At 44.3% G+C, this 24357-nt stretch overlaps 3 protein-coding genes across 5 annotated transcripts in view; 1 reads left to right on the top strand and 2 right to left on the bottom strand.

Moving 5' to 3' along the window:
- Nucleotides 1-301: 301 nt before the first annotated feature.
- On the bottom strand, nt 302-6909 carry PDCD6 (programmed cell death 6). Of its 3 annotated transcripts, XM_032442577.1 has the most exons (7): nt 6778-6909; nt 5480-5541; nt 3927-3971; nt 3028-3180; nt 2796-2836; nt 2414-2523; nt 302-855 (listed from the first exon to the last, which is right to left on the bottom strand). In XM_032442577.1, the coding sequence occupies exons 1-7, from the start codon at nt 6837-6839 to the stop codon at nt 849-851; spliced, it is 480 nt and encodes a 159-aa protein (XP_032298468.1). In that variant the 5' UTR covers nt 6840-6909; the 3' UTR covers nt 302-848. The 3 variants fall into 3 exon arrangements, with proteins under 3 accessions (XP_032298468.1, XP_015710603.1, XP_015710604.1); XM_015855117.2 differs by lacking the exon at nt 2796-2836 and having other exon boundaries at nt 3022-3180; nt 6778-6908; XM_015855118.2 differs by lacking the exon at nt 2796-2836 and having other exon boundaries at nt 6778-6908.
- A 605-nt stretch (nt 6910-7514) lies between these two features.
- Nucleotides 7515-22149, bottom strand: EXOC3 (exocyst complex component 3). The gene is made up of 13 exons (XM_015855176.2): nt 22031-22149; nt 20393-20577; nt 18317-18536; nt 16875-17556; nt 13862-13979; nt 12997-13122; nt 12741-12841; nt 12228-12338; nt 11380-11530; nt 9950-10072; nt 9152-9313; nt 8836-8963; nt 7515-8221 (listed from the first exon to the last, which is right to left on the bottom strand). The coding sequence occupies exons 2-13, from the start codon at nt 20534-20536 to the stop codon at nt 8050-8052; spliced, it is 2238 nt and encodes a 745-aa protein (XP_015710662.1). The 5' UTR covers nt 20537-20577; nt 22031-22149; the 3' UTR covers nt 7515-8049.
- Nucleotides 22150-23487: 1338 nt separating this feature from the next.
- Nucleotides 23488-24357, top strand: part of LOC107309909 (dynein heavy chain 5, axonemal-like) — a 141341-nt gene continuing 140471 nt past the window's right edge. The window contains exons 1-2 of the mRNA XM_015855081.2: nt 23488-23566; nt 23837-24023. Of these exons, the coding sequence (XP_015710567.1) occupies nt 23861-24023 (163 nt within the window). The 5' untranslated portion in view covers nt 23488-23566; nt 23837-23860. The remainder of the gene's footprint in view (nt 23567-23836; nt 24024-24357) is intronic.

Genomic DNA, 24357 nt, shown 5'->3' with positions numbered 1-24357 from the left:
ACCCAAAAAGGATTATTTGCATTAAGAGGGAACCATACTCTATAATACCCAGGGGATATAAAAGGTTGTAGGGAATCAACTGAAGAAGATGCAGTGGTGGAAGTCAGTGGGAAGACGTTACCTTTGCAAATGGCCTAAGGATACCCTGAAAGAGAGAGGAAGCTAGAAAGTAAAGACAGAAAGCAGAGAAGAAAAGGCCAGCCTTGTTAAATAGACCCTGCACTGTAAAAAACAAACCCAAGAACTGCAACATGGGAACACGGCCACCAGCCTACAACAAACTGCACAAACACAGACCGTATGTGTTGGTCTCACATTTTTACTTAATTTTAAGTTCTGTATTAAAAATTAATACATCAGACTCTTAGAAAAGTAAGGCACATGCAAAACATGTTGTGCAACTTCTGAGGTTTTCCTCTTACAAACTAACAAGCGTTAATTGAATTTGGCGTTTCTAAAGTGTCCTCTGTCCCCATGCAGGATATGTGGAAGAAAGTTAAGTTAGGTTTGACACGGCACCATCTAGTTACATCTAGACTCTGTGCTTTCTGTGCTACAGTAAGCACGATATGGCTGATCTTAGAGTTGTAGAACACAAAAACAAACATTGATTCTGAAAGCAATGACTGATGTACATACAAAATTTACCACTGCGAAATTATATCCGTTACAATACATCGATAACCTTATTCAGTACATGATGATTTGGCAGCTCCAGTCTGTGTAATGCCAGTGCGGGATTCCCAGGTGTCGATATCATACAATGCTGAAGACCATGCAGAGGTACTGCTCGTAGGACACCTGAATCCAGCCATCCTGATCAGTATCGTACCGTCGGAATACATCAGTCAGCCTCTAAAAATGTAGAGAAAGAAGAAACATTTTTGTACACAGGGGAAGATCGGACTGCCACACTTCCATGTATGAATGCTGCTTCTTTGTGCCCTCTAGACACAACACAGGGCCAGGCACACAGAGGGAGCTTTTTGCTGTGTCTCATGCTTGGATCTGATTTTGTTACCTATCTATCTCAGGACACACCTAAGCCTATCCTAAGCACTTGTTTATAAGCCAGAGCGCTCTTTATATCTGGCTCTTCAGGAGGTGGGAACAAAGTGAAACTCTGGATACCTTTGAGAGTCAGCTGTAGGCAGGATCCAAAGAGTACTATTTGTCTTCTAGCCCAGTCTGCTCAATGCATCACTAATACCTTGGTTGTCTCTCAGCAATCCCCCAGCGGACGGGCAGCGCTGGCAGTGGAGCAGAACAGCTACTGCTGTGGTTTCACTGACAGCACATGAATGATGAGCAACAGCAAAGCCCTCTTCACTAGAATTTAAGCTCATAGCAAATCAAAATTGGTTCATACTGCAAGTGAATATAAAAGCAGTACGTGCTTCAGTGGCAGCATGTGACATAAGGCTGTAAACATAAAACTAAAGAAGAACAAAGCGCTTAAGGCAGATGATGAGGATACCAGTTACACAGAAGCAGAGTTGTAGGGGCTGGAGGGGACCTCTGGAGATAGTGTTTAAGTCCAACCCCAGAGCCTTATTTCTTTATTATTGCAAGGTGGAAGATAGCTAAGGTGCCATGGAAACACTAGTTGTACTAAGGAAAAAAAAAGGAAAAATTCATCTTCCAGCATACTAAAATGGAGCTTGCCCATTGCTGAACTTTCCCAACTTTCCCTCAAAGTCTTGTCTACGTTTCATGAAGGCTACAGACTCTTAGAGAAACCATTGGGTGATTTATTTCTAAACAGAAGAGTATACGTGCAGAGGGATAGTCTCTTTCTCTCCCTTCTCTCTTGCTCCCCATAAACATTCCTATAACTGAAAGGGTGGGTTGGTTTTCTGTTGCTGTTTGGTTTGGCTTTTGTTTCATTTTGTTTAGAATGTCTTTTACTACCACTGCCCCTGCAGGAACAGCAGAGACAAAAGATCAAATAATTCAGCTGTTAGTCCAAAATGTTGTAAATCAGAGCCTTAGGCAGAGATAGGAAATCCTCACAACTTAGATTGCAGATTGGAGTATGCTCAAGAGGGCAACATGGGACATAACACGCTCCAGCTTGAATGCATCCTAGATCCAAAGAGACTGTATATCAGAGCTAATGAAAAGAGCACTGAATGTTTTCCTGAGGATATTTTTCTTTTTATCATCCCATTAAAAATACTTAAGAGGTCAAAAGGAGCTTAAAGATTTATCTGTATGGGATGCAAGTGGATAACAAGTGAAGATGTACACTTGGAGATGTTTCTGTCATCTCCTGTACGCTTTATTCAAGTGGATGATTATTCACAAGCACGTTCTAGTTTCAGTATTATAAAGTGAGAACCATAAAAGTTTGAGAAAAGACAGGTGTTGTTTTTTTTTTCAATTGACATTAAAAGTACATCTCCTTTCTTACCTGTAAAACAACACAGCACTGAATAAAGTCATCAAAAGCAACTTGGCCTTTTCCTTGTCTGTCAAACTTCCGAATAAGGGTATCGTAGAACTGATCAGACAGCCGGTAACCTTGGACAAGAGAAATCCTTTAGGATGATTCAATTACTACAGACTTTCTGCTAGGTGGTTTGGCGGGCATGGGCAACAGAAGCAGAAAACACAAGTTACGAGAGCTTTGTTTTTTCCTGCTAAGTACATCTACTGAACAACACAGGTGTACAGACAGAAGGCATGCAATAGAAACCATGGTCAATAACAACAGTTACACACAGTACATGTTATGGACTGAAGTGACAATTGGTTTACTAGCAGAATGGAAAAAGCAGTTCACACACACGTACCAGCAAGTGCGCTTTCATTTCCTCCATACGGGGAAATACTTCTAAAAAGCAAGCCAACAGTTGCAACAGGGCTGCAACCAGGGCAGAGCGCCTCTAAGAGGTTCCTCATCCTACTGCCTTTCGCTTGTCTCATTTCTATTTCTAGCCGTGCGTCCCAGCAGCAGCCCTGACAATACTGAGGTCACATAATGTGGTATCGTAAAAACTGTAATTACGAATGAATTACCAAAACCTGTTAGTGCTTGCTTTAGTTCACTTTTGTCAATCATTCCAGAATTGTCCCTGTCATACGTTCGGAAGACGTTCTGCCAATCTGTGATGTACTTCCAGACTCCCGTGAATTCATTGAAATTCACACCGCCTTTGTTTTCTCTGTCAAACATGCCTGAAATAAAAACAAGAAAGCCATATAAAAATCTCAGCTCTGCCAGGTCTTCGGGAAGATGTGCTGGTGCTTTAAGACAGAAGTGAGATGCTTTAGGGAGTACTGACAACAGGCGAGGAATTACTAAAATACAAGTGATATTTAAGTCGTCCGCCAAAGGAGGAAAGAATTGAGCAAGAAAATCAGAGTGAGTCACACAATATTTATTTTTCCTGGTTTTTCATTTCCAGTTTCAAAGGGTTTGATGGATAACCCAGTGACAGAATGAGAAAACGAGGTTTGCTCTTCTCTAAGGACTTGTGAGAAAGCCTACAATGTCTACGGACTGCCAGAAGCATTGGAACATTGATCAGCTTTTGGCTTACAGATCCCATCCCCTTTATGGAGAGGTAGCACATTGCACGGGGATGGAATGCTGACTGCTGCTGAGCAAGTTTTAAACACAGGGCATTCATTTACAGTTCAAAAGGGTCAATACTTCAGTTGATATCTTCCAACTACTGAGAAAAAAACAACAAGACTTAGAAAACCACGGCATCTTTACAGTCACAGACCAGCTCACTAACACTATGACCAGATTGGTTCACCAGACCTTTAAATATGTATTCAACTTTACAGTAGAAAAACACCTTGTACACGTATTGTGATAACTGTACATATTTGATTCCGCAGTGACTGCTTTCTCATACCGGAGCTGAAAAACCAGCAGGGTCTTTGCCTACTTGACAGCACGCAGTCGTACTCACCGAGAATTGACCTGACTGTTGCTGGATTGAATGGAGTCCATGTGCCTGAAACAGAAAGAATTACTCAGTTCCTTGAGGCAACATTCAAAACAGGCAACTGAACAGCAAGCAAAGAGCCATAAGAACTAGAAACAGTGAATTCAGAGCTAAGCAAGCTACTCCTCATTTAACAAAGCTGCTTTGAAGTAACTGTGGTCTTGATGACTTCTGACCAATGCTCTAATAATGTTGCACAGAAACCCAACATTTTTCAGTCTGCATAAAAAAACACCCCAAAACATAAACTAAAATCCAGCCGAGAACCAAAGCCTTAGAAGAACCAAGAATGGTTGTCAGGAGTCTTTTGCCCATTTCTCATTAATAAAACTAAAAATCTGACTGCTCCCTATTCTACAGATGGGTTACTCCAGGACACTGAAAAGAACAGGTTCTTAACATCACAAGAGGCACACAATGCGATTTCAAGCTGAGTTTTGTATAAATCCCCTCCCCATGCTGAATTGAAAGCATTGTTTAAATGAGTGTGTTTTCAGGCCAAGAAATGTTAGTGCTTGGGCAGGCCTGAGCACAGCCGTGTGTAGAGGAGCTTTGGGCTTCTGTCAGCAGCTGCTACTGAATGTGGAAAGGCTCCTCACTTTGGGCCAGTTTTTACTGGGTTGGAATCACTCCAGAGTTCTAAAGAGCAGAGTTATATTATTTCATGTCAAAGAAAGACATGACAACAGACTAATACAGATTCCATACAGAGAAACCACAGCAACTCTGGTGCTGAAGAACTGTACTGATTTCAGCTTGCAGGTAGCCAGCAGCAGCCTACCTCCTCCTCCCCTGACACAACAAATACCTCAGCATGTCAGCACAGGAGAGAAAAAAGAAACAAAAGGCAAGAAGGCAGCACAGTATTTTACTGTGCAAACAACTCTGTTGTGTGGTCTCCCATCCTTCCCAGATACATGTACTACTACAGCCATAAATTTGGCACGTTGAAAAGCTGATCTTCAAGAACGCATTGAGCTTCAATATACAGTGAGAGCAGTGAATACTTGCTTAGTGTTCTCGAAAGAAACACGTTACGTTCTTTTGGCCCACATTGGACTGTGACACACAACCACCCACAGAGGATGTATTCTAGAAAAAAAAAACAACTCCACCATCCCGAATGACCAGCAGGAAGGAAAATGTGACGACTGGAAAGAAGCGTTCAGTTTTCATTTGGCTACCCAGAGCTATTTGACCACGCCCCAGTTACGAGTCAAGCGAGGTCTGAAGTACAGCTTTCTACTTGGTTAGGAAAAGAAAGTGGAGAACAAATTGCCTCATTTACAAATAAGAAATTAGCACCTTCACTTCCTGCACTGTACTGAATGAAGGGCTCTTACATGCAGGAAAAAGGCTGGCTGTAAACATCTGACCTTTGCTCTGGTTCAAAAGGGAAGGTGCAGCAGAGGTGGGCAAGGAGTAAAACGTCAAGACCAGAAGAGTCGAGTAGCCAGACTGGCATGGAATGTAGCACGAAGTTCACAAGGGGCCTCCTTCCCCCTTCACAGACTCACCATTGGACAGTGCCTGCTGAAGCTCCGTGTCTGAGATCACTCCACTCCTGTCTTTATCAACCCTGGAGGAGGGGAGAAGAAGTGGCGTGCCTTGAGGTGCTGAAGTGAACAGAATTTAGCTACAACCCTCAGCATTTCCGTCCCTACCAAATAAATCAGTCACGGGCGTGGGGCAGCACAGGGCTTTGCTCACAGAGCCACCCCAGGCCCCGCTACCAAACCCTGCCATGTAATCCTAGCAGAATTACAACCTGCTTATCTTGCTCCTGACCATCAGTCAGCACGGAGCACATTCATTTGATATACAAAACGACATGAATCCTCCTCACAGCCATCGGGTATCTACTCTGGAATTCATCTACCCGTGATACAGCAATCAGGATCCAACCGTGAAGGTGACACAGCCCGGTCACTCAGTACAGCAAGGTGCTCCTGCCAAGCCTTCACACTGCAGGAATCCGCCATGACACCTGGAGTGCACGTTTGTGCTTTGTTAGTAGAAAAAGGAACAGATGCCTTATAAAAGTCCAAACATTAAGTCCATGTAACCAGAAGCTGAAGCTCGTGCTTCAGCTGATCATTCACCCTCTGTTCCCACAGATGCTCTTGAACATATTGAATGAAGATCCCAGAACTGCTGCATCAATCAGTGTGACAGAATTTCCCTTTCAGCCAGTTATTTACCCGCTGAAGGACTTTCATTCTGTGCCTGCCAGATTTCTCTAAAGCTCCTCGATGCTTATGGCTGAAAGCTTCTTTGGAAACTATCTGAACTACACCAACTGTAGCAGCCTTATCCATATCAATAAGCAATCCCCACACATACTTCCGTCAAGTTCCCAGATAAAGTGCTTTTACACAAGGGTGGTGGACAAATGTCACCTCTCTGAGTCACTGCTGTGTTCTGCCAGGCAGTTACTGTTACTCATTGCTGATCCAAACCTCGCACGGTTTGTGTTGGAAGGGCCCTCAGAGCCCACCCATCCCCACCCTGTGCCATGTGCAGGGCTGTCCCCAGCAGCTCAGCTGCCCAGGGCCCCATCCAACCTGGCCTTGAGCACCTCCAGGGATGGGGCACCTCCCCGATTCCCATTTGGCAGACGCCTTCAGGTCACCTCCTTGCCCTACCCCGCCTCCCCAAGCGCTCCTTGCAGCTCTCCCTTAGATTCCCGCTGCGGGGACACAGCCGCAGAGCTCGGCCGATGCCCGGGGCCCATTAGAGGCATCCAGCCTCCTCCCAAGGCCCGATCGCTCCCCGTGCCAGCTGTGCGGGCAGCCCCGAGCCCCCGCGGCCTCACCTCTGGAAGACGTTCCACAGGAAGGAGGGGTCGGGCAGCCCCATCCCGTGAGGCGCCGCCATCACGGCCGCCCCAGCTCCGACAGCGCGACTCTCCTTCCGCTTCCTGGGGCGGGGCGAGCGGGGCGGGGGTGATGTCAGCAGGCAGCGCCAAGCGGGGAAGCACCATGGCGACAAGAAGCCGGTGCTTCCTAAGGCCGTGCGGGCCCGGCCTGGAACCCGCGGCTTCCCTGGACTGTCTATGTAAAATCAGCTTTTACATAGAGTCATAAGGTTGGAAAGGACCTACAGGATCACCTAGTCCAGCCGCCCTCCCATTACCATACCTACAGCAAAGCACTAAACCATATCTCGTAGCTCCTCATCCAGATGCCTCTCGAACACTGACAGGGATGGTGACTCCACCACCTCCCTATGCAGCCATTCCAGTGTCTGACCACTGTCTGAGAGATAAAGCTCCTTCTTATATCCAATCTAAACCTCATCTGGTACAACTTGCGGCCATTTACTCGGGTCCTGTTTGTTGCCTGGCAGAAGAGGCCAAGCCCCTCCTCATCACAACCTCCCTTCAGGAAGTTATAGAGAGCAATAATGTCTCCCCTGAGCCTCCTCTTCTCCAGGCTGAACAATCCCAGCTCCCTCAGCCGCCCCTCATAAGGCCTGTGCTCCAGACCTTTCACTATGTAAAAGTTCATCCCCCCCCTCAGCCAAAACACAGCACACACAGCAGAACATGGCCATGGTCCAGCATTTTATTGAACAAGTGATGATTCGTGTGCTCTTTTTAGTGAATCCACAAAGACATATTGTACCTCATGCTGTTTTTAGCTATTTATTTATTCCCTCTACAGTCCCGTGGCCAGGAAGCTGGCTCCATAATTAAGGTTTTTGCCATAAACTATTTTACACCCAAGTAATTACATACACCAAGTTTAACGTGGGAGTGGAATGGGGACATTAATGTACACCCAATGCTGTGCCATGGGACGATGACTCTAGGACAGCAATATACACCCAGCACTGCCACAGCCGTGTTATTTTCAGTGTAAGTATCTTTATACATTTGCAATGCCACATTTCACGACTCAAAATGTATTTGCTGACAGCAGCATCAGCACCTGTAGAAATCTCATTATATTCCACATCTTCAGAAAGAAACAGATCTAGTGTGCATCGAATGTTACTTGAAATAGCACTGCCAAACTTGCCCTCTAATACTTCACACCCATCAATCCCACACCAGTGGGATCCCACACATGAACAGAGCTGTCCATTACTTAAGTAGTTTCGGCACAGTTAGAGTAGGAACTGTAATTTCTTTAAAAATTGGCACGTAGTTTGGGTTGGGTTGGCTTGGCCCTTGATCCAAAGTCTCGATGATAGTCTGCTTCATATCTCTGCTGGCATCTCCCCTCACCGTCAGCAAAGCCGCAATGTGGTCATCCCTGCCAAAACGCAAAGGTAAGGCTGGCATTAGCTCTTGCGGAAATAATACTGCATTGGAAATATCACACATCATCCTTCACTGACTCTAATTCATAATCAGATCTCGAGTCACAAAGAACTGGTGTTTCCAGCTACCTATAAGGCACTATTTTTGACTACGCTTAGGAATTTAAGATGCGTTTCATCCTCCCGAGACGCAACAGGAATATTCCCATTATTCCTTTGCCATACCAGTGAGTACTTAAACGCATATTGTGCCCCGGTGACACAGTGGTAGGAATGCCACTTTGCAACACCAGAGCCCGGGTTTGAATCCCCCCTGTGGCGCAAGTGGTAGAAGTGCCGCTCTGCTACACAGAGGCTCGAATCCCGGGGGTTGGACTTGATGATCTCTAAGGTCCCTTCCAACCCACATGAGACTGTGACACTGTGTGATACTGTGTTATACCTCCTAGTCCAAGACATGTACGTTTGCGATTAGCATCATTTGGAAAGAGCATCTACATTTCCAAATATGATCGATATGAACATATTACACATTGTTTTCAAATTATCCCACTGATAAGAAGAAACTGTATTACCTCTTTTTAACTTTGAAGGCAAAGAGAATTACCTGATATCTGGGTATTTACTGACTAAAGTTGAAACTTCCAGATAGAGCAGGGAAGGATCGGTTAGTTTGATAACCTCTGCAATAGCTTCAATGATATCACAGAGTCCTTCAGTGTCCTCTCCAGATCCCTGGAAAATAGTGATAAAAATAATAATGACGATGCTGTTAAATTCCCTCAGTAGTGGAAACTTTAGCCATTAAGACAAAAACCTTTGCAAACTGTCATATTAAGGCTCTTTTCTTCTGCATTTCCCTATTCCTTCCCACCCACAGATATCATTACTAAGTTAACATTGTTGTTGAAACAAATACTTACAGATGTGAGTTTCTTAAACAGAAATCTGAACTGTTCTGCTTCTTTGATCATTTTTTCTGCACCCTCTTTTCTCTCTTCTGCATTCTTGAAAGAGATGCGTTTCAACATGATGGCCCTGATGTATTCCACAACCACCCTTCGATGGGCCTCCATGGTCATCGTCTGAAAGAAAGAAGAGGAGCCTTATGCCAGTGATAACTACCAAAGTCCCCATTCTGTGCAATGATTAGGCTTTGAAACACGTTGTTGTGCTTTATATATGGTTTATATATGGTTTATAAATGGTTTGCACTAATACAGATAGTATATTAATATAATATATTAATTTAGTTAGGTACTGGAATAGGCTCCCCAGGGAGGTGGTTGAGTCACCATCCCTGGATGTGTTTAAGAGCCGTTTGGATGTGGTGCTCAGGGATATGATTTAGTGTAGGGTTGTTAGAGTTAGGGTACTGGTTAGGCTGTGGTTGGACTTGATGATCTTCAAGGTCTTTTCCAACCTGGGTAATTCTATGATTCTAATATAATATACTTGGAATGGCTTCAGATATTCATGATGCTAACAGATGTGAAAATCTGCTCTGTTCACATGGCTTTTAAAACCTGAACTTTCAGAAGTAAGTTAATCAAGAATGTTTTAATTTGAGGGAAAGACACATCCTACTTAGTGCTAGAACATCAATTCACAATTTCAATGCCTGTGTTCCAATTCTCCATTCCACACAGTAGCCATAAAAGCCAAACCAAAAGGACATTCAGAGTATATTAGCGAGGTACCGTAGAATATTTTGCACCTACCTTTTTATAAGGCTTTTTTATTTTTGCAAAGTCATTAAAGTAATCCTCTACAGTGACACAAATAGTTCCCACAGCATTAGACCCCAACAACCACTTCTTCGTCATCAGCTCATTCAGATGGGGCTGAGAAAATAACAGAATTGATGAGATGAAGGTTTTGACGCTTTTCATCAGCTCAGTGCAATTAAGAAAGATAAAGAAACAATTCCAAGCGTTACGTATTGCTGAATTACATTCCTTCAACAGAACAGCTAACACAGGAAAACAATGCTGATGGGCTGTCAGAACTAGAGCTGCCATAGAGTGCTACCTTGACCTACACACCAGTTGCGCATGTAAACCAACTGCACTAACCTAAGCATTTATTTCACAGGAGTCTCCAAAATCCTTTTGGATTTTCTCTATTTAAACATCTATGCTGAATAAAAAAAAATAAGGTCCAAGAACAAAATTTCCTCAGGAGGACAATTCCAGTTTAACACAACGCACCTTTTCACTGTTGCAAGAATGAGATTTGGTGCTTGTTCCCTTGAGCTACTACTGGCTATGCAGGTGTTCCTGTCCATGGTGCTACATGGCCTATGTTCTTTATGCCTTTCCCACAACTCTGTAACATACAATTCCGATATTCTCAACACCTACACAGCTATCTTGTTTCCTCTACCCAGTGAAAAAACTTTGTGTATTGAAGCGTTGTACAAATGCCAATGGAGACACAAAGCTTCAGGATAAATAATTCAAAGAGCGCTGGGTTGAGTGCCTCTTCTTAATTAACTAACACAGTTAACAAAACATAAAGGTCTTGCTGAAGAGCTCCAGGTTTAGAATAAACAGTGCTCCCACATCTTGCTTACTGTGAATCATTTCAAAACATTATTCACAACCAAAATACTCAGAACATGTGTTTTCATTCCACATCTCTCTCATTTCTCCACCTTCCTCCCTGCATTTCCAATTTCTCTTAACTATACATAGCCCTCTTTTTTTGTTTTGGCTTTCTTTCCCCCCTTTTTTAGGGGGATTCTATCAGAAGCCAGAATTCCTAAACCAAATTTATCAGTTAGCAACTGACAATCTTTACCGTCAATGAGCAATCTTAATGGCTTCCTTATGGCACCTGTACAAAGACAGCAGCTTATCATCAGTAGCAAACAATTGCTACAATGCAGCTGCGCAACTACTTGACTGAGTCCACTCTCCTAAACTATATGTATATTCACTATTTCTGAAAGGATCCCATTAAATACAATCAAAAACCCTTTCAGTCTCTGACACCCAAACTGTACCAACGAGGTTTCCTTGCGTTTTGCTAGCACACGTTCAGCAATCAGGACATTTCAGACCTACATCATTCCTGTATTATTTTTCCTAGGAAATAATGCTTTTTGCATTTTTGTTTTGGTTTTGTTTTTGAGGAAAAAAGTTCCAACCTCTAAATCCATGAAGACTTCATCTAGCAGGCTAGAGCATCCTTCTTTGGCAATGATGTCTAAAATCGCATCCATGCTTGCATGACTGCTCGATAATGTCTCTTCCATTTCAACTTTCAAGTATTTTCTTTTCAGACTGATAATAGATTCTCTGTGACAAATAACAAGGCCTTTCATCATCCACTGAAGAAGACGCATTGCTACTAAACGTTCCGAGTGCACGAACAGAAACAGACATACCAGTCTTATTTTTGCAAGGTGAAACAATGTTTTCTGCTTGCTTTGGAAGCCTTAAGTGACTCCTCAGCATGATTTTCCAGTGACCACACTAAGTTACTTGTATGCTGGTTAAAAAACATAAAAACTACCGTTCATCTGTAGACTTGAGTATGGCAGCAGAAAGAGATGAACGAGACTGGATTGCCGAACTCTGAAATGAAGGACTTGTTTTTGAAACGTGAGCAATGAGGATTTCTTTCTCCTGCTTTAACATTCTGAATAAAGTCAACTATACCCTTAATGTCCTCCATTTCATCCACCTTGATCACAGTGCTTGAAGGTGGACTGTGAGAGAAAAAATGTAGGAAAAGATCATTGGTCCCGGACAAAATGAAACAGATATCTGTAATTCTGAAAGCAGAGTGGCTTTTCATGGGTGAACGTGATTTGGTTTGCCAACAGGAGCAACAAGGATTGCTTCCTAAAACGTTAAATACATTTAAACCTATTGGCTTTCTGTGGGCAGCTAAACTATCTCACCTAAAACCCTCTTTGCATACAAAAATCCAACGAAGCCTTGGGAACACGTAGTATCACAAATTAAATCTAGCAAGAAAATACAGACTTACTTAAAAGTTTGACAGTTGTTGATGACTGCAATCATGTATTGAACGTAGCACTGAGGATACTGGCGATTTTTAAGATGTTCTTCTTTGTAAAACTGTGCTTCCTCTTTGTATCTGTGACATATACAAAAGAATTAACGTTAATCAGACACAAAACCTGTAATAACTACACACCGTAGAATTAAATGCTCCATAAGGACATGACATTTATCTTCAAGTATTTTCAAGGGCTTGTTGCTCATGTGGTGCTTCATCTTTGTTTCTCTTTTTGTTACGAGAAAGAGTTATTAGCTTAAAACATCAAAGAAAGAGGAACTGACTCCAAAAACAAAGAGGAACTCATAGTGCCACTCACCAACACAAAGCTTCACTGGTGAAGGAAGGAAGAAAAGAAAACTTAAGAAAAGCTTCATCAGCACAAAGAGACAATGAAATAAAGAAACATCCACAGGAAAACCAAGCAATGAAGACAAGTGGAGGCAAGATAAAGGATTTATAGTTTTTAAATTGTTTTACCTGGTCAGAAAAGAATTCATTTGTTGAAGACACAGGAGGAGTACCTTTGTTTTCAAATCTTCATTTATCTGTGCAGCTACCTGAAGATTCTGCTCAAACATCTACATTAAGAGAAAAAGTTGAGTTGTAAAGGCAGGCCTGCCTCAATGGTAAGTAAAAGAGAATGGTCACTGGCACCAATTTTATTTAAACAACCAACCAACCAAAAACTCCTCCTACAGGTTTTGTTTCCTAGAATAAACAAGTTTTCTTATACCTGAAAGACAATAGCTGGGAGCGTAGTCTGATAGTACCCATCTTGATCTGCTTCTGGCTCTGTTTCTTTTACCCAGTCTTTTTTATCTGTCTCCAATGCTTTCCTCAGCCAGCCAATGATGTTAGACTACATCAAAAGAAGCAACCAAAAGAAAGCAGAGATTGTTTAATCCAGCACTACAATTAAAGGAAAATAAAATATTGCAATATTCAGAATAGCAGTCACAGAGAAGTGCAATAACCGATAACAAGATGTGATGGGCATCAAGTCCAACTGGTAGCAGTTGTTCTGCGTGTTTTAGTATCTAACAAATTAAAGCAGCTAAAGACCTCCCTCCTCTGCTTGGCAGAGCTCCCAGACTTAGGAATACAACTGAACAAGAAAAGAACAGCCAGTTCAAAGTTCCACATACTCCAATAGCCAGTCTAAGATGCAAACAACAATGTATGATCAAAGCAAAATTCATTTAAAAGCCTGGCAACCACATACTGATTCCTTTGCCCTGTAGCTGGCCAATTTTTGTGACTTAGTTTTACAAAGATGAAGTGCCACCTGCTGCAAACAAGACACAGCGCTTTTGTATTTAAAATGCACTTGAAAAGGCACGTGCAAAAGGAAATGTTCTGCTTAGGCAGCTGACAAGCATTAAATGAAGAAGACTGGCAAATGTGTCCCATGAGCATCCTGATTACCTTGAGAAGATCACATTGGTATCAAATGTAATATATGAAGACTTATAAAAGTAAAGGCACCAAGATCACGTTTGTCACTATTTTCTTCTGATGGAAGTACAGCACTTTGAGTACTAAGGCACCTGTGTGGCTATACATTTGTATGAAGGAATCTTTCAGTTACTACTACTTACAGTAAGTGTTGACATGTACTTGCTGAGAAGCTCATCTACCACATTTTGCGAAAGCAGAAGATTCAGAGAATTTGCATCCACTTCAGGAGACAGCTCTGAATTCCCCATCATCTCTGTACTGAGTTTAAAAACAAAATAAGACACAACACAACATTTCAGAGCAGCAAAGGAAAATGAGATGGAAGTTAAAAAACTACGTCGCTTTTTTGGTATGATCACAGTAGGGGGAGAATTTTCACATTCTTTGTACACGTACTTATTGCCACTATTAAGAACTTTATGGAACGGATGTAAAGCTAGATGAGAGAATAGGATCTAAGGCAGTGAGTCAGCACAGCAGTGCTTCCACATCACAAAAACCATTGCAGCCCTACAAATGTACTCCAGCTTATGTGCCCCGGTGGCGCAGTGGTAGGAATGCTGCTTTGCAACACCGGGGCCAGGGTTTGAATCCCCTGTGGCGCAAGTGGTAGAAGACTCTGATACACAGGAGGCTCGAATCCCAGGGGTTGGACTCGATGATCTCTAAGGTCCCTTCCAACCCGCACGAGACTATGATACTATGATATCTGTATGCTTCATGATGTTTACTTATCACTAAGAAAACAATACAAATGTGTTGTCTGTGAAGGCATAGAACCCAGTGCAACTGAGCCCTTTCCATTTGTAATGTCATCCTGAGGTGCAGGAAAGGAGACTGTAGATATTAAGGGGCTCAAGGTTCTCAGAAAGCTGAATCCCACTCCATCACTGTTCACATAAGGAAAACAAGTAATAGCAGGACCTGTTCTAGAGTCATTAGCGGTAAACGAGAAGCTGGTTATGGCATTATGCTGTATTAGAAAGTATTTCTAATCTCATTAACCACCATTTTCTTTACTTCAGGAAGCCACAGAAACATCAAACTTGTCTTAAGGCACACCAAATGAAGCCATAGAAGAAAGAACACAGACCCTTATTTCCAGTCCTCAAAGACTTTCAATAAAATACTCCTTTCCCAGTTGTTGCAAAGGAAGCAATAACACAACCCTCACCAGGAAGCTTCAAACCACTGGAAAGGGTTACTTCCCATCACAAAACATTCACAATTAAGTTGAAGTTCCAGTCAGAGTTGTATTCCCTGGAAACTAACACAGGAGAACTTCTATTCTGCCTTTCATGGGAGGCCTGATGCCAACTCTGCTGCATCTTGTAAGAAAGGTAGTCAGCCTTAGGACATGGTACAGATATACAGCACCATGCTTCCCATACATTAGTGTGAAGATCGCTGACACTAACTGCAGCAATGCTGCTGAACTCTCTTCTCAGCAGTTTTATCAACACTTTATTGTAGTATCTAATAAAATGATATCATGAATATGGGCATCATCAGAGTCTTACGCAACCGAGGCTCCTCCTAAAGCACAGATTAAAGTGGTGCTCGGAGATATGATTCAGCAGAGGGTTGTTAGATTTAGGGTACTGTGGTTAGGTTGCGGTTGGACTTGATGATCTTTAAGGCCTTCAGCTTTTCCTGACTTTTTTTCCTTGTACATAGTTTTTAGACTAAGAACTGTCTCAGTGGAACATCAGCCCAAGGCTGTGAATGAAAAACCTGGGAGCAGGATTTCTGCCGTGCCCCCATAGGAAGAGGGAGTCACACGTTTCTGATTTGCATTCATTGCTTCATTCCTCTGGCCTTCTAGTAATAATGAAGAGAAGGCCAGTGAACTGAGCTCCTTTATCTCATCAGCTGCATCTCAAGTATACCCTCCTGGCCTATATATTAAACATGCATTAGGGGCTGCTCCTGGGTGTTCACTATAGGGAAGAAAAGCAGAAGAATGTCACAGCATGAAGCAAAGCAGAGTAAGCCAAAACACATCTTAAAACAGGTTATAAAAATGCCCTGGGACAGCAGTTCCAGTAGTTCCAACCTATTTGCTGAACGGTGCTATACTCTAAACCTACCAAGAGCTCCATCTGTTGAAACAGTGAGATCAAATAACTGAAGACGGCAAAAAGCACACATGGTGCAGACTCTGGGTCACTGCCAGCTATTGAGAAGAAGGTTAGTCATAAAGCACAACAAGCGAGCAGCACTTTTTCCCAAATAAATCAGTTGCCTAGTAACTATGTGTCGGCTAACATTAAAACGCTGCCTTTTGAGCTGCTCTATCAGGAGAACAACGGGACGGACCCAATCCTTACATTACTTCAACATATCACAGCACTCAAAAGACACTAAGAGTCTGACAGTATCACAGGAGAGACATGAAGAGTCTGACAGTATCGCAGGAGAGAACCTATGGGCAGAAATTCTCCTAAAGAAATAAACTGTTGTGAGGTTCCAAGATAAAATCTGGAGGAAGTAACTACATTCTTTCCATTTAACAGACATGAAGCAATACTTCAACAGTCCCACGCTCTGCAAAGGAGAACAATAGAAAGCAAACAATCACACTCATATACTGGGGCTGTGCCCAATGAAAAACATTTTGCTTCACACACACAAGCTTTTCATCTCCTCTGCTCTCCCCAGTTCTTCACCGAGTGCTGCACAAACACACTGAGGCTGACAGCAGCTCCACAGTGGTCTGGAACTGCGTTTAAAGCCTCAAGCTTATAAAGCAACTTAAAACCATGTGCTAGAAAACCTGGAGAAGTCTTGAGTAGCCTCAAGAAAGTAAAAGGCATTAACAAATCTCAACAGTCCTTTACTATCATTCCACTTCTTTTTTATGTATAAACAGCTGTATCTTCACAGTATCACAGTCTCATGTGGGTTGGAAGGGACCTTAGAGATCATCGAGTCCAACCTCTGGGATTCGAGCCTCCTGTGTAGCAGAGCGGCACTTCTACCACTTGCGCCACAGGGGGATTCGAACCCAGGCCTCCAGTGTTGCAACGCGGCATTCCTACCACTGCGCCACTTCTTTATCTTCTGTTAACAGACACACAATTATTGGTACACAGACTGTGTGGTATATGCTTATCCTCAACTTTTCTCGCAGAAAGGTAAGTGGGACTTTACCTTTTGTAAGTATTTAAAACCCAAGTGAGAAGGCTAACAATCTCATTTGCTTCCAGATCCTCTGCAGCGAGCTCCTGCATGCGGGTGGACAAAGCCTGATGGTACATGTTTAGCAATCGTTTGAAAATGTCATAATGTGGGGGAAAGCATTGATCCAGCAGGGTTTTAGCCACTAGAAGGTCATCGAGGACGTATTTCCGTATGATTTCTAGATGGCGCACAAGCCACATTTTGTCAGATTCTCTAGTATCCGCTTGAGTGCCTTCGATTCGTATGCTGACAGTTCTTTCCAAAATGTTGAACATTTTCTCCTTCCATTTCTTTGGCCTGCCAGGAGGAATGAACCCAGTCTGTTTTTTCCGGTCTAACATGCGCCTGTCGATTTTTTCTTCCCTTTCAATTATCCTAACAACAGAAACAAGCAAGGTCGGATCTCGACGAACCGTAACGAGAGATCTCTGAACTACCATCCACAACTGCTTGGCCAGCTCCTCAGAAAGTTTCTGCATATCCCCAAAGTACGTATGGATGAGGTTCATGTCGTGCGTGTTTTTGCTGTCCATGCGATACTGCTCATACATCAGGTTATCGCGAGAACACTCCAAATCCATCAGCTTTCGATGAGCTTGCAGAAGTTCCCCTCGCTCAATCAGATCTTGAGTCTCCCTCACTATCTCTGGAACTGCAACGAAGGCAAAAAGGAAAAAAGAGGGGGAAATAGATCAAAATGCCAAAGATAAACTCAAGACATTATGAGTGCTCGGAAACAAATGGGAAAACAACATTCAGTATTTAGATTAGATTAGTGTAGGGTTGTTAGAGTTAGGGTACTGGTTAGGCTGCAGTTGGACTTGATCTTCAAAGTCTTTTCCAGCCTGGGTAATTCTATGATTCTATGATTTAAGGAACAATACAGAATTGGATTAGGATTCAGTGGCAAGAAGAACAAAAAATACTTGCAGGAAATGTCGCCACAAGAATGACAGGCAGTGCTAAATACTGGCAATCCAATTAAACAAAAGGCTCACTAAGACAATTACAATCATTAATTATGGTGAAAATCATTTGACTCGTTGTAAAAAAACATTTGGTTCCCTGAGTGGGAAGTTACCATCGACTCTACTTTGTAACAATCTCAGGGGAAACACTTCACACTCAAAGTCTGGCAGGATACTAGGAAACAAAAGGCTGCATTCAGGTCTCAACTGCATTTGTGTCAGTAAATTATAGCAACATCCCTGAAACAAATTAACACTGGAACATACAAACATTCATTGCCGTTAGCTGGATGTTACTTCAAGTAGAAACACAAATCATCCTCGAGGTTCTTAACTGCTGTGTGAGAAAGACTTGTAGGGAATCTTCTGTACCTTCATCTGTATCTTGTACCCCTTTGAAATGCTTTAAGACTGCGATGGATTATATAAAGAACAGCAAACTACCTGAAAAGATGTTTTTGAGATTTTCCACAGCAGCTGCCAGCTGGCTGTGCTGGACCACAGCATCCTTAACGTCCTTGAGGTTTTCAATGGTGTTGATGCTCTGTCTCCAGTCTTTATTGACATCTATCAAAGACTGCTGGATGTCCTTTACATCATTCAGTGCATTGTGCAGTTGACTTAAACCCGTCCGGACTCCATCCAGCTGCGACTGGATTGCTGCCTTAAACGCAAGCAAAAAGACAAAGAAAGAACTCTCACATTAATCATAATGCACTGTAAGTAATATTCGGTCCATGTAAAACAAGCAGATTGACAAGGCGACTACTAGATTGTTATGACATACGGCAAGGCTGTTGATATGGCTCTCTCTTGTGACAGGTAGTACTTGATTCTTCAAATGGGCCATTACTCCTGAATATCGTTTCAAAGTCTTGACACATTACTAACATGTGTTACAAAGCACATGAAAGAAATCAGACCACATCCATGTTTTAGGTAGCTATCTACTTAAATATGCAACTAAAATGAAATCAGACAGGAGATAATGAAACTGGAAATAACAGAGTTCAAAAGACAAGCCAAAACCAAAGGCAGCAGTGAAAATTCCATTGCTGAACTCAAGGACTTGAAGCAAACTGTAAAGGAACGAGGCACACACAGTTTAGCTCAGCACTGGCCATAACTTTGGCTGTACATGTAAGGTCAAAAGGCCTGAGCTGTCACGGGTTTGTTTTTGCCTGTTATGAGAAGCCAAAGAGGAAATCCTGGTAGCTATGAACAACATTTACTGTGTTTTAAAAGTAAGGGGAACGTCCCAGGAAAATATGGTTGATCTTAAGCCACATTTGTTTACGTAATTTGAATTACCATAGACTGATTTTACTGATAAAAATGTATTTTTCTGAGCTACAACCTACTATAAGGAGGATCTCAGCATTTACAAAACTCAAAAAGTTGTGTTCAGACATTTATGGTCTGGTGAAACAGCCAGAAGATTAATAACTTCAGTGATTCATTAACATACAGTGAGTCAACAATCTGCACTTAAACTGGATTCTTAAAGCATCTGGTCTACCTGCCTCCTCTCTTGTTCATCAGGATCCACTGTCCTTTCCTGTTTGAAAGCTTTCGATTCCTTCCATGCTCCTTTCAGTGAGGTTCTTAGTTTTTAATCCTCAGATGGATACTGAAGAGTTACTTTTACAGCTCTTTTTCATCTAAGAAGCCTGCTGGTACCCTGAATATAACTGCTTATAACTGGGAAGTCATCGGCATTGGTGTACTCGGCATTGGTGAGGCCTCACCTCGAGTACTGCGTTCAGTTTTGGGCACCTCAGTACAAAAAAGACATTGAGGTACTGGAGCAGGCCCAGAGAAGGGCAGTGAGGCTTCTGAAGAGCTTGGAGAATCAGCCCTATGAGGAGAGGCTAAGGGACCTGGGGCTGTTTAGTTTGGGCAAAAGGAGGCTGAGGGGAGACTTGATCGCCCTCTTCCAGTACCTGAAAGGTGCTTACAGTGAGAGTGGGGCAGGTCTCTTCTCATTAGTGACAAGTGACAGGACGAGGGGAAATGGCCTCAAGTTGCACCAGGGCAAGTTTAGGTTGGATATTAAGAAGAACTTCTTTACAGAAGGGGTATTTAGGTACTGGAATAGGCTCCCCAGGGAGGTGGTTGATGCTTGAGTCACCATCACTGAAATGTTTAGGACCATTTTGATGTGTGCTCAGGGATTACGTAGGGTTGTTAGAGTTAGGGTACTGATTAGGCTGTGGTTGGACTTGATGATCTTCAAGATCTTTTCCAACCTGAGTAATTCTATGATTCTATGATACAACATTTGCAGGCTGATAGGCTACACTGCAGGAGGGAACTTGTCTGTGAATAAACTGTACAAGCTACAGGTCATGAGAACATCTGAAATGCTTGAACAAAATTTCAACAGGATATAAAACATTTGCTCACGTTAGTTTCAAAACTTCTCTTTCGCAGTCAGACCAAAAATTCAAGTCCATGTTTTAAAGCTGTCTGAATGAAAACACAGAAGGAAAAGAAAAAAGGAAAGCTCATTCTGTGTACCTTGAGTCGAGCTTCCACTGAAGCCTTCTTACGAGCTTCCCTCCTGCGATACTGCTCCACTTTATCCAGCTGATCAGGACGCTGAAGCATTCCAGCCACCCTCTGAACAGCAGTTGCAACCGCTTCCCTATCTGTTTCCTCCATGGCTGATTAGGACCTCAGAATGCCTTCATCATTCAACAGCGCTGAAAAGAAACGTAACTGTTTTAGAACATACGCTTTCACTCGATGGCTCTCTATCTATTCAAACTATGTAACCTAGGGTACGTTTGCCTATTAAAAGGGGAATGAGAGATGCATATAGGAATGTTGTGGATTCCTCTCCCAGAACTTAAACCTGTTGGAAGTGAAACATCTAGAGTCCCCCGGCAGTAACTCAAATCTGGTATCAGCAGTGGAGAGAAACATAACCATGGAAGCTCTAAACTTGAAGACTGAACTACAAAGCACTTTTGTTTAGATTTTTGATGGAAGGGCCCTCAAAGCCCACCCATCCCCACCCCCTGCCATGGGCAGGGCTGCCCACCAGCAGTTCAGCTGCCCAGGGCCCCATCCAACCTGGCCTTGAGCACCTCCAGGGATGGGGCACCACAGCTTCTATGGGCAGCTGTGCCAGTACCTCACCACCCTCTGAGTAAACAGTATGAGCAGAGTTAGGGCAGCTTTAACACACACAGCCACAACTCGGGCAGCCGACGCACCTCACGCAACCTTCTGATTACACGGCGACGTGCTGCAATGACTGGGCCATTTCACAACCACCAACCGCTCACACAGGAAGAGCAAACTTCAGGAACCCGTGCCAACTTTACAGAGGCTGTCAGCCGTCACCACGAGCAAAGAGCCAACAAAACCAATCACAGAATCACAGAATGACCCGGGTTGGAAGGGACCTCAAGGATCATGTAGTTCCAACCCCCCTGCCTGGCAGGGCCACCCAAACCATACAACACATTTACTAGATCAGTTGCCCAGGGCCCCCGTCCAACCTTGGCCTTGAACACCTCCAAAGTGACGGGCGCAATCCACACCTCCCTGGGCGCCTGTTCCAAGGACTATACCGACTTCTGCCCTAGTGAAGAACTTCCCCCTAACATCCAACCTAAATCTTCCCTCTTTTAACTTAAAACCATTTCCCCGTGTCCTGCTATTGTCAGCCCTTTCAAAGAGTTTACTCCCCTCCTGGGTGTAGGTTCCCTTCAGGTATTGAAAGGCTGCAATGAGGTCACCCCGCAACCTTCTCTTCTCCAGGCTGAACAAACCCAACTCCCTCAGCCAAACCAAGCCCGGCGCTTTAGGGAAACTTCCACAGTCAGCCGAGCAGACACGAGCAGCGATACACGGCGGGTAGTGCCAGGCCGCGGGCTGTGCAGGACGCATCCCCTCACCACACAGCGGGCACGAAGCGCAGCGCACCCGGCTCCCTCAGCCGCCACAGCCCGGCAGGTGCCCGTAGGCCGGAGCCCCGCCCCGGCGAGCCCGCAGCCGCCAAGCGCCCTCAGCCCCGAATTCCTGCGCCACATCGGCCCGGACGCTCCCTCGGCACCCTCTCGGCACCCTTTGGGCCCCGCCATCCCAGCGGCTCCTCGGATCGTTCCCCTCCCGCTTCCCGCTGGCCGCTACCGGCGGAGCGCTCACCATGGCCGGACACCGCGGTACCGCTCACGGGCTGCAGCAGCCGCCCCTCGGCACGGCGCTGACAGGCGGGCAGCGCGCATGCGCACAACGCAGACCCTTGGCGTCACGGCCAAGTACGCATGCGCAGGGGCAGCCCTCAGCTCCCTCGCTGTTCGGGAGGAGGGCGTGCGCCTTGCGGGGCCTCACCTGCGCATGCGCGGTGTGCTCAGCTGCAGTTCACAGTCACAGAATTATTTTAGGTTGAATGTTAGGGGGAAGTTCACTAGGAGAGTGGTTAGGCCCTGGAACAGGCTGCCCAGGGAGGTTGTGGATGCCGCGTCCTTGGAGGTGTTCAAGGCCAGGTTGGACGGGGCCATGGGCAACCTAATCTAGTAAATGTGTATGTTTGGTGGCCCTGCCAGGCAGGGGGGTTGGAACTACATGATCCTTGAGGTCCCTTCCAACCCGGGTCATTCTGTGATTCATTCTGTGATTCATCAAGGTTGGAAAAGACCTAGAAGATCATCCAGTCCAACCATCACCAATACTTCCCAGTACTAAATCATATCCCTCAACACCACATCCAAAACGTTGGGAACGTCCGTGGTGTTGTTTGCTGGTGCTGGGGAAGCAGTTGTTAATGCGTCTTGAGGTGAACTCGGTTTTACACATCACTTCAATAAATGAAATGCAAAAGCCAACAGGACGAGTCGCTTTCCTTTTGTGCAATGCAAAACCCTCTTGTGCTGTGCTGGGGTCTGCTGTGGGCTCCGGGCTGCTGCTTGTTTGCAACTTTGTGTCACATAAAGCCTCTATAAAACATGTAGGAGAGCAGTTAAATCAGAAATTTGGTGGGAAACCAAAAAAAGCAAAGCCCCAAAATGGAGGCAAGCTAACACTTTGCTATAGAAAGGGAAAGGGGAGCTTCACAGAAACCAAGACAAAGGGTAACTGTAGATAGTTTACATTTAAAAGGGCAGGGAAAAAGGGAATTACAGACACTTAGTCAAAAGAAAACCAGAGAAGAGGGCAATAAGGATAAGAAGAAATTGTCCTGAGACCTCTGACAAGAAGAAGGATTAGATACCCCCGGGCAAGATGATGCCGACATGGGAGAATGATAACAGCAGATAACACCAAGAAGAAAACAGAAGAATTTCACCCCAAAACAACGGCAAGGGTCGCAGGGAACGGGGTCACTGGGAATGAGGGAATGGGGCCATAGGGAATGTAATGAATACGTAGTCAAACTGAGGAGGAGACTATTGATTATGTATTAGCTTGACCTATATCTGTAACACACTTTTCTCCTTACGGTGTGCAAGTTTGGAGGAGCTATCCCCCTTGCACCAGGGTGTATGCGCATCACTCATTAAACATACCTGCTTTATAACTACTTCGTGGTTATGGAGTTTGATTCCGCAAGTCAGTGCGATGGTGTCCCAGCCCGGCAGCTGCGTTTGTGTAGGGGTTGCCATAGCAGCTGAGGGCAGTGCCGGGCTGGGAGCGAGCACAGAGCTCAGCAGCACATAGCCTGCAGCGGGGGGACCGGCAGAGGTGGGTGTAAGAGCGGTGATGCAAAAGCACAGGCTGCATAGGGAGGTGGGGGGGTCACCGTCCCTCCAGGTGTTCAGAACCGTGTGGATGTGGCACTGAGGGATGTGGGCAGTGAGCACGGAGGGACTGTATGATCTTAGAGGTCTTTTCCAGCCTTAATGACTCCCTGATTCTATGACTGATGGTGAAACAATCATAACACATACTGCCAGTGTGATTGGTTGTTGACAGCATCGCTTTACACAGTCATTTTCTGTTTTATTGATATAGGTCAGTTCTTGAGTGGCGTTGGAGATGGAGGAGACTGTGGGAGATGAGGCTGAGTTCAGGGGGACAGATGAGCTGCACTTCTCTCCTGATCTCCCTGTGCAGCAGGAGTCAAAGCAACAGGGGAGATTGCTGCTCTCATCCAACACTGACACGGAACTCTGTCCACCTCTCATTGTTCTAAAAAAGGGTAAGCGAGAGTAATGGTAAGTGCTTTGGAGATGGCACAGGGAAGACCTCATTGTGGCCTTCCAGTATTTGAAAGGAGTGTTTAAACAGGAGGGAGAACAGCTGTTTATGAGGATGGACAGCAATAGGAACAGGGGGAATGGCTTTAAAGTGAGACAGCGGATATTTAGGTTACATATTAGGAGGAAGTTTGTCACATGGAGGGTGGTGACACACTGGAACAGGTTGCCCAAGGAGGCTGTGGATGCCCCATCCCTGGAGGCATTCAAGGCCAGGCTGGATGTGGCTCTGGGCAGCCTGGTCTGGTGGTTGGTGACCCTACACACAGCAGGGGG

This window comes from Coturnix japonica, chromosome 2, assembly GCF_001577835.2.
Source record: "Coturnix japonica isolate 7356 chromosome 2, Coturnix japonica 2.1, whole genome shotgun sequence".
Lineage (NCBI taxonomy): Eukaryota > Metazoa > Chordata > Aves > Galliformes > Phasianidae > Coturnix > Coturnix japonica.
The sequence above is the reverse complement of the archived record's forward strand: the minus strand, read 5'-3'. Positions and strand labels throughout refer to the sequence as shown.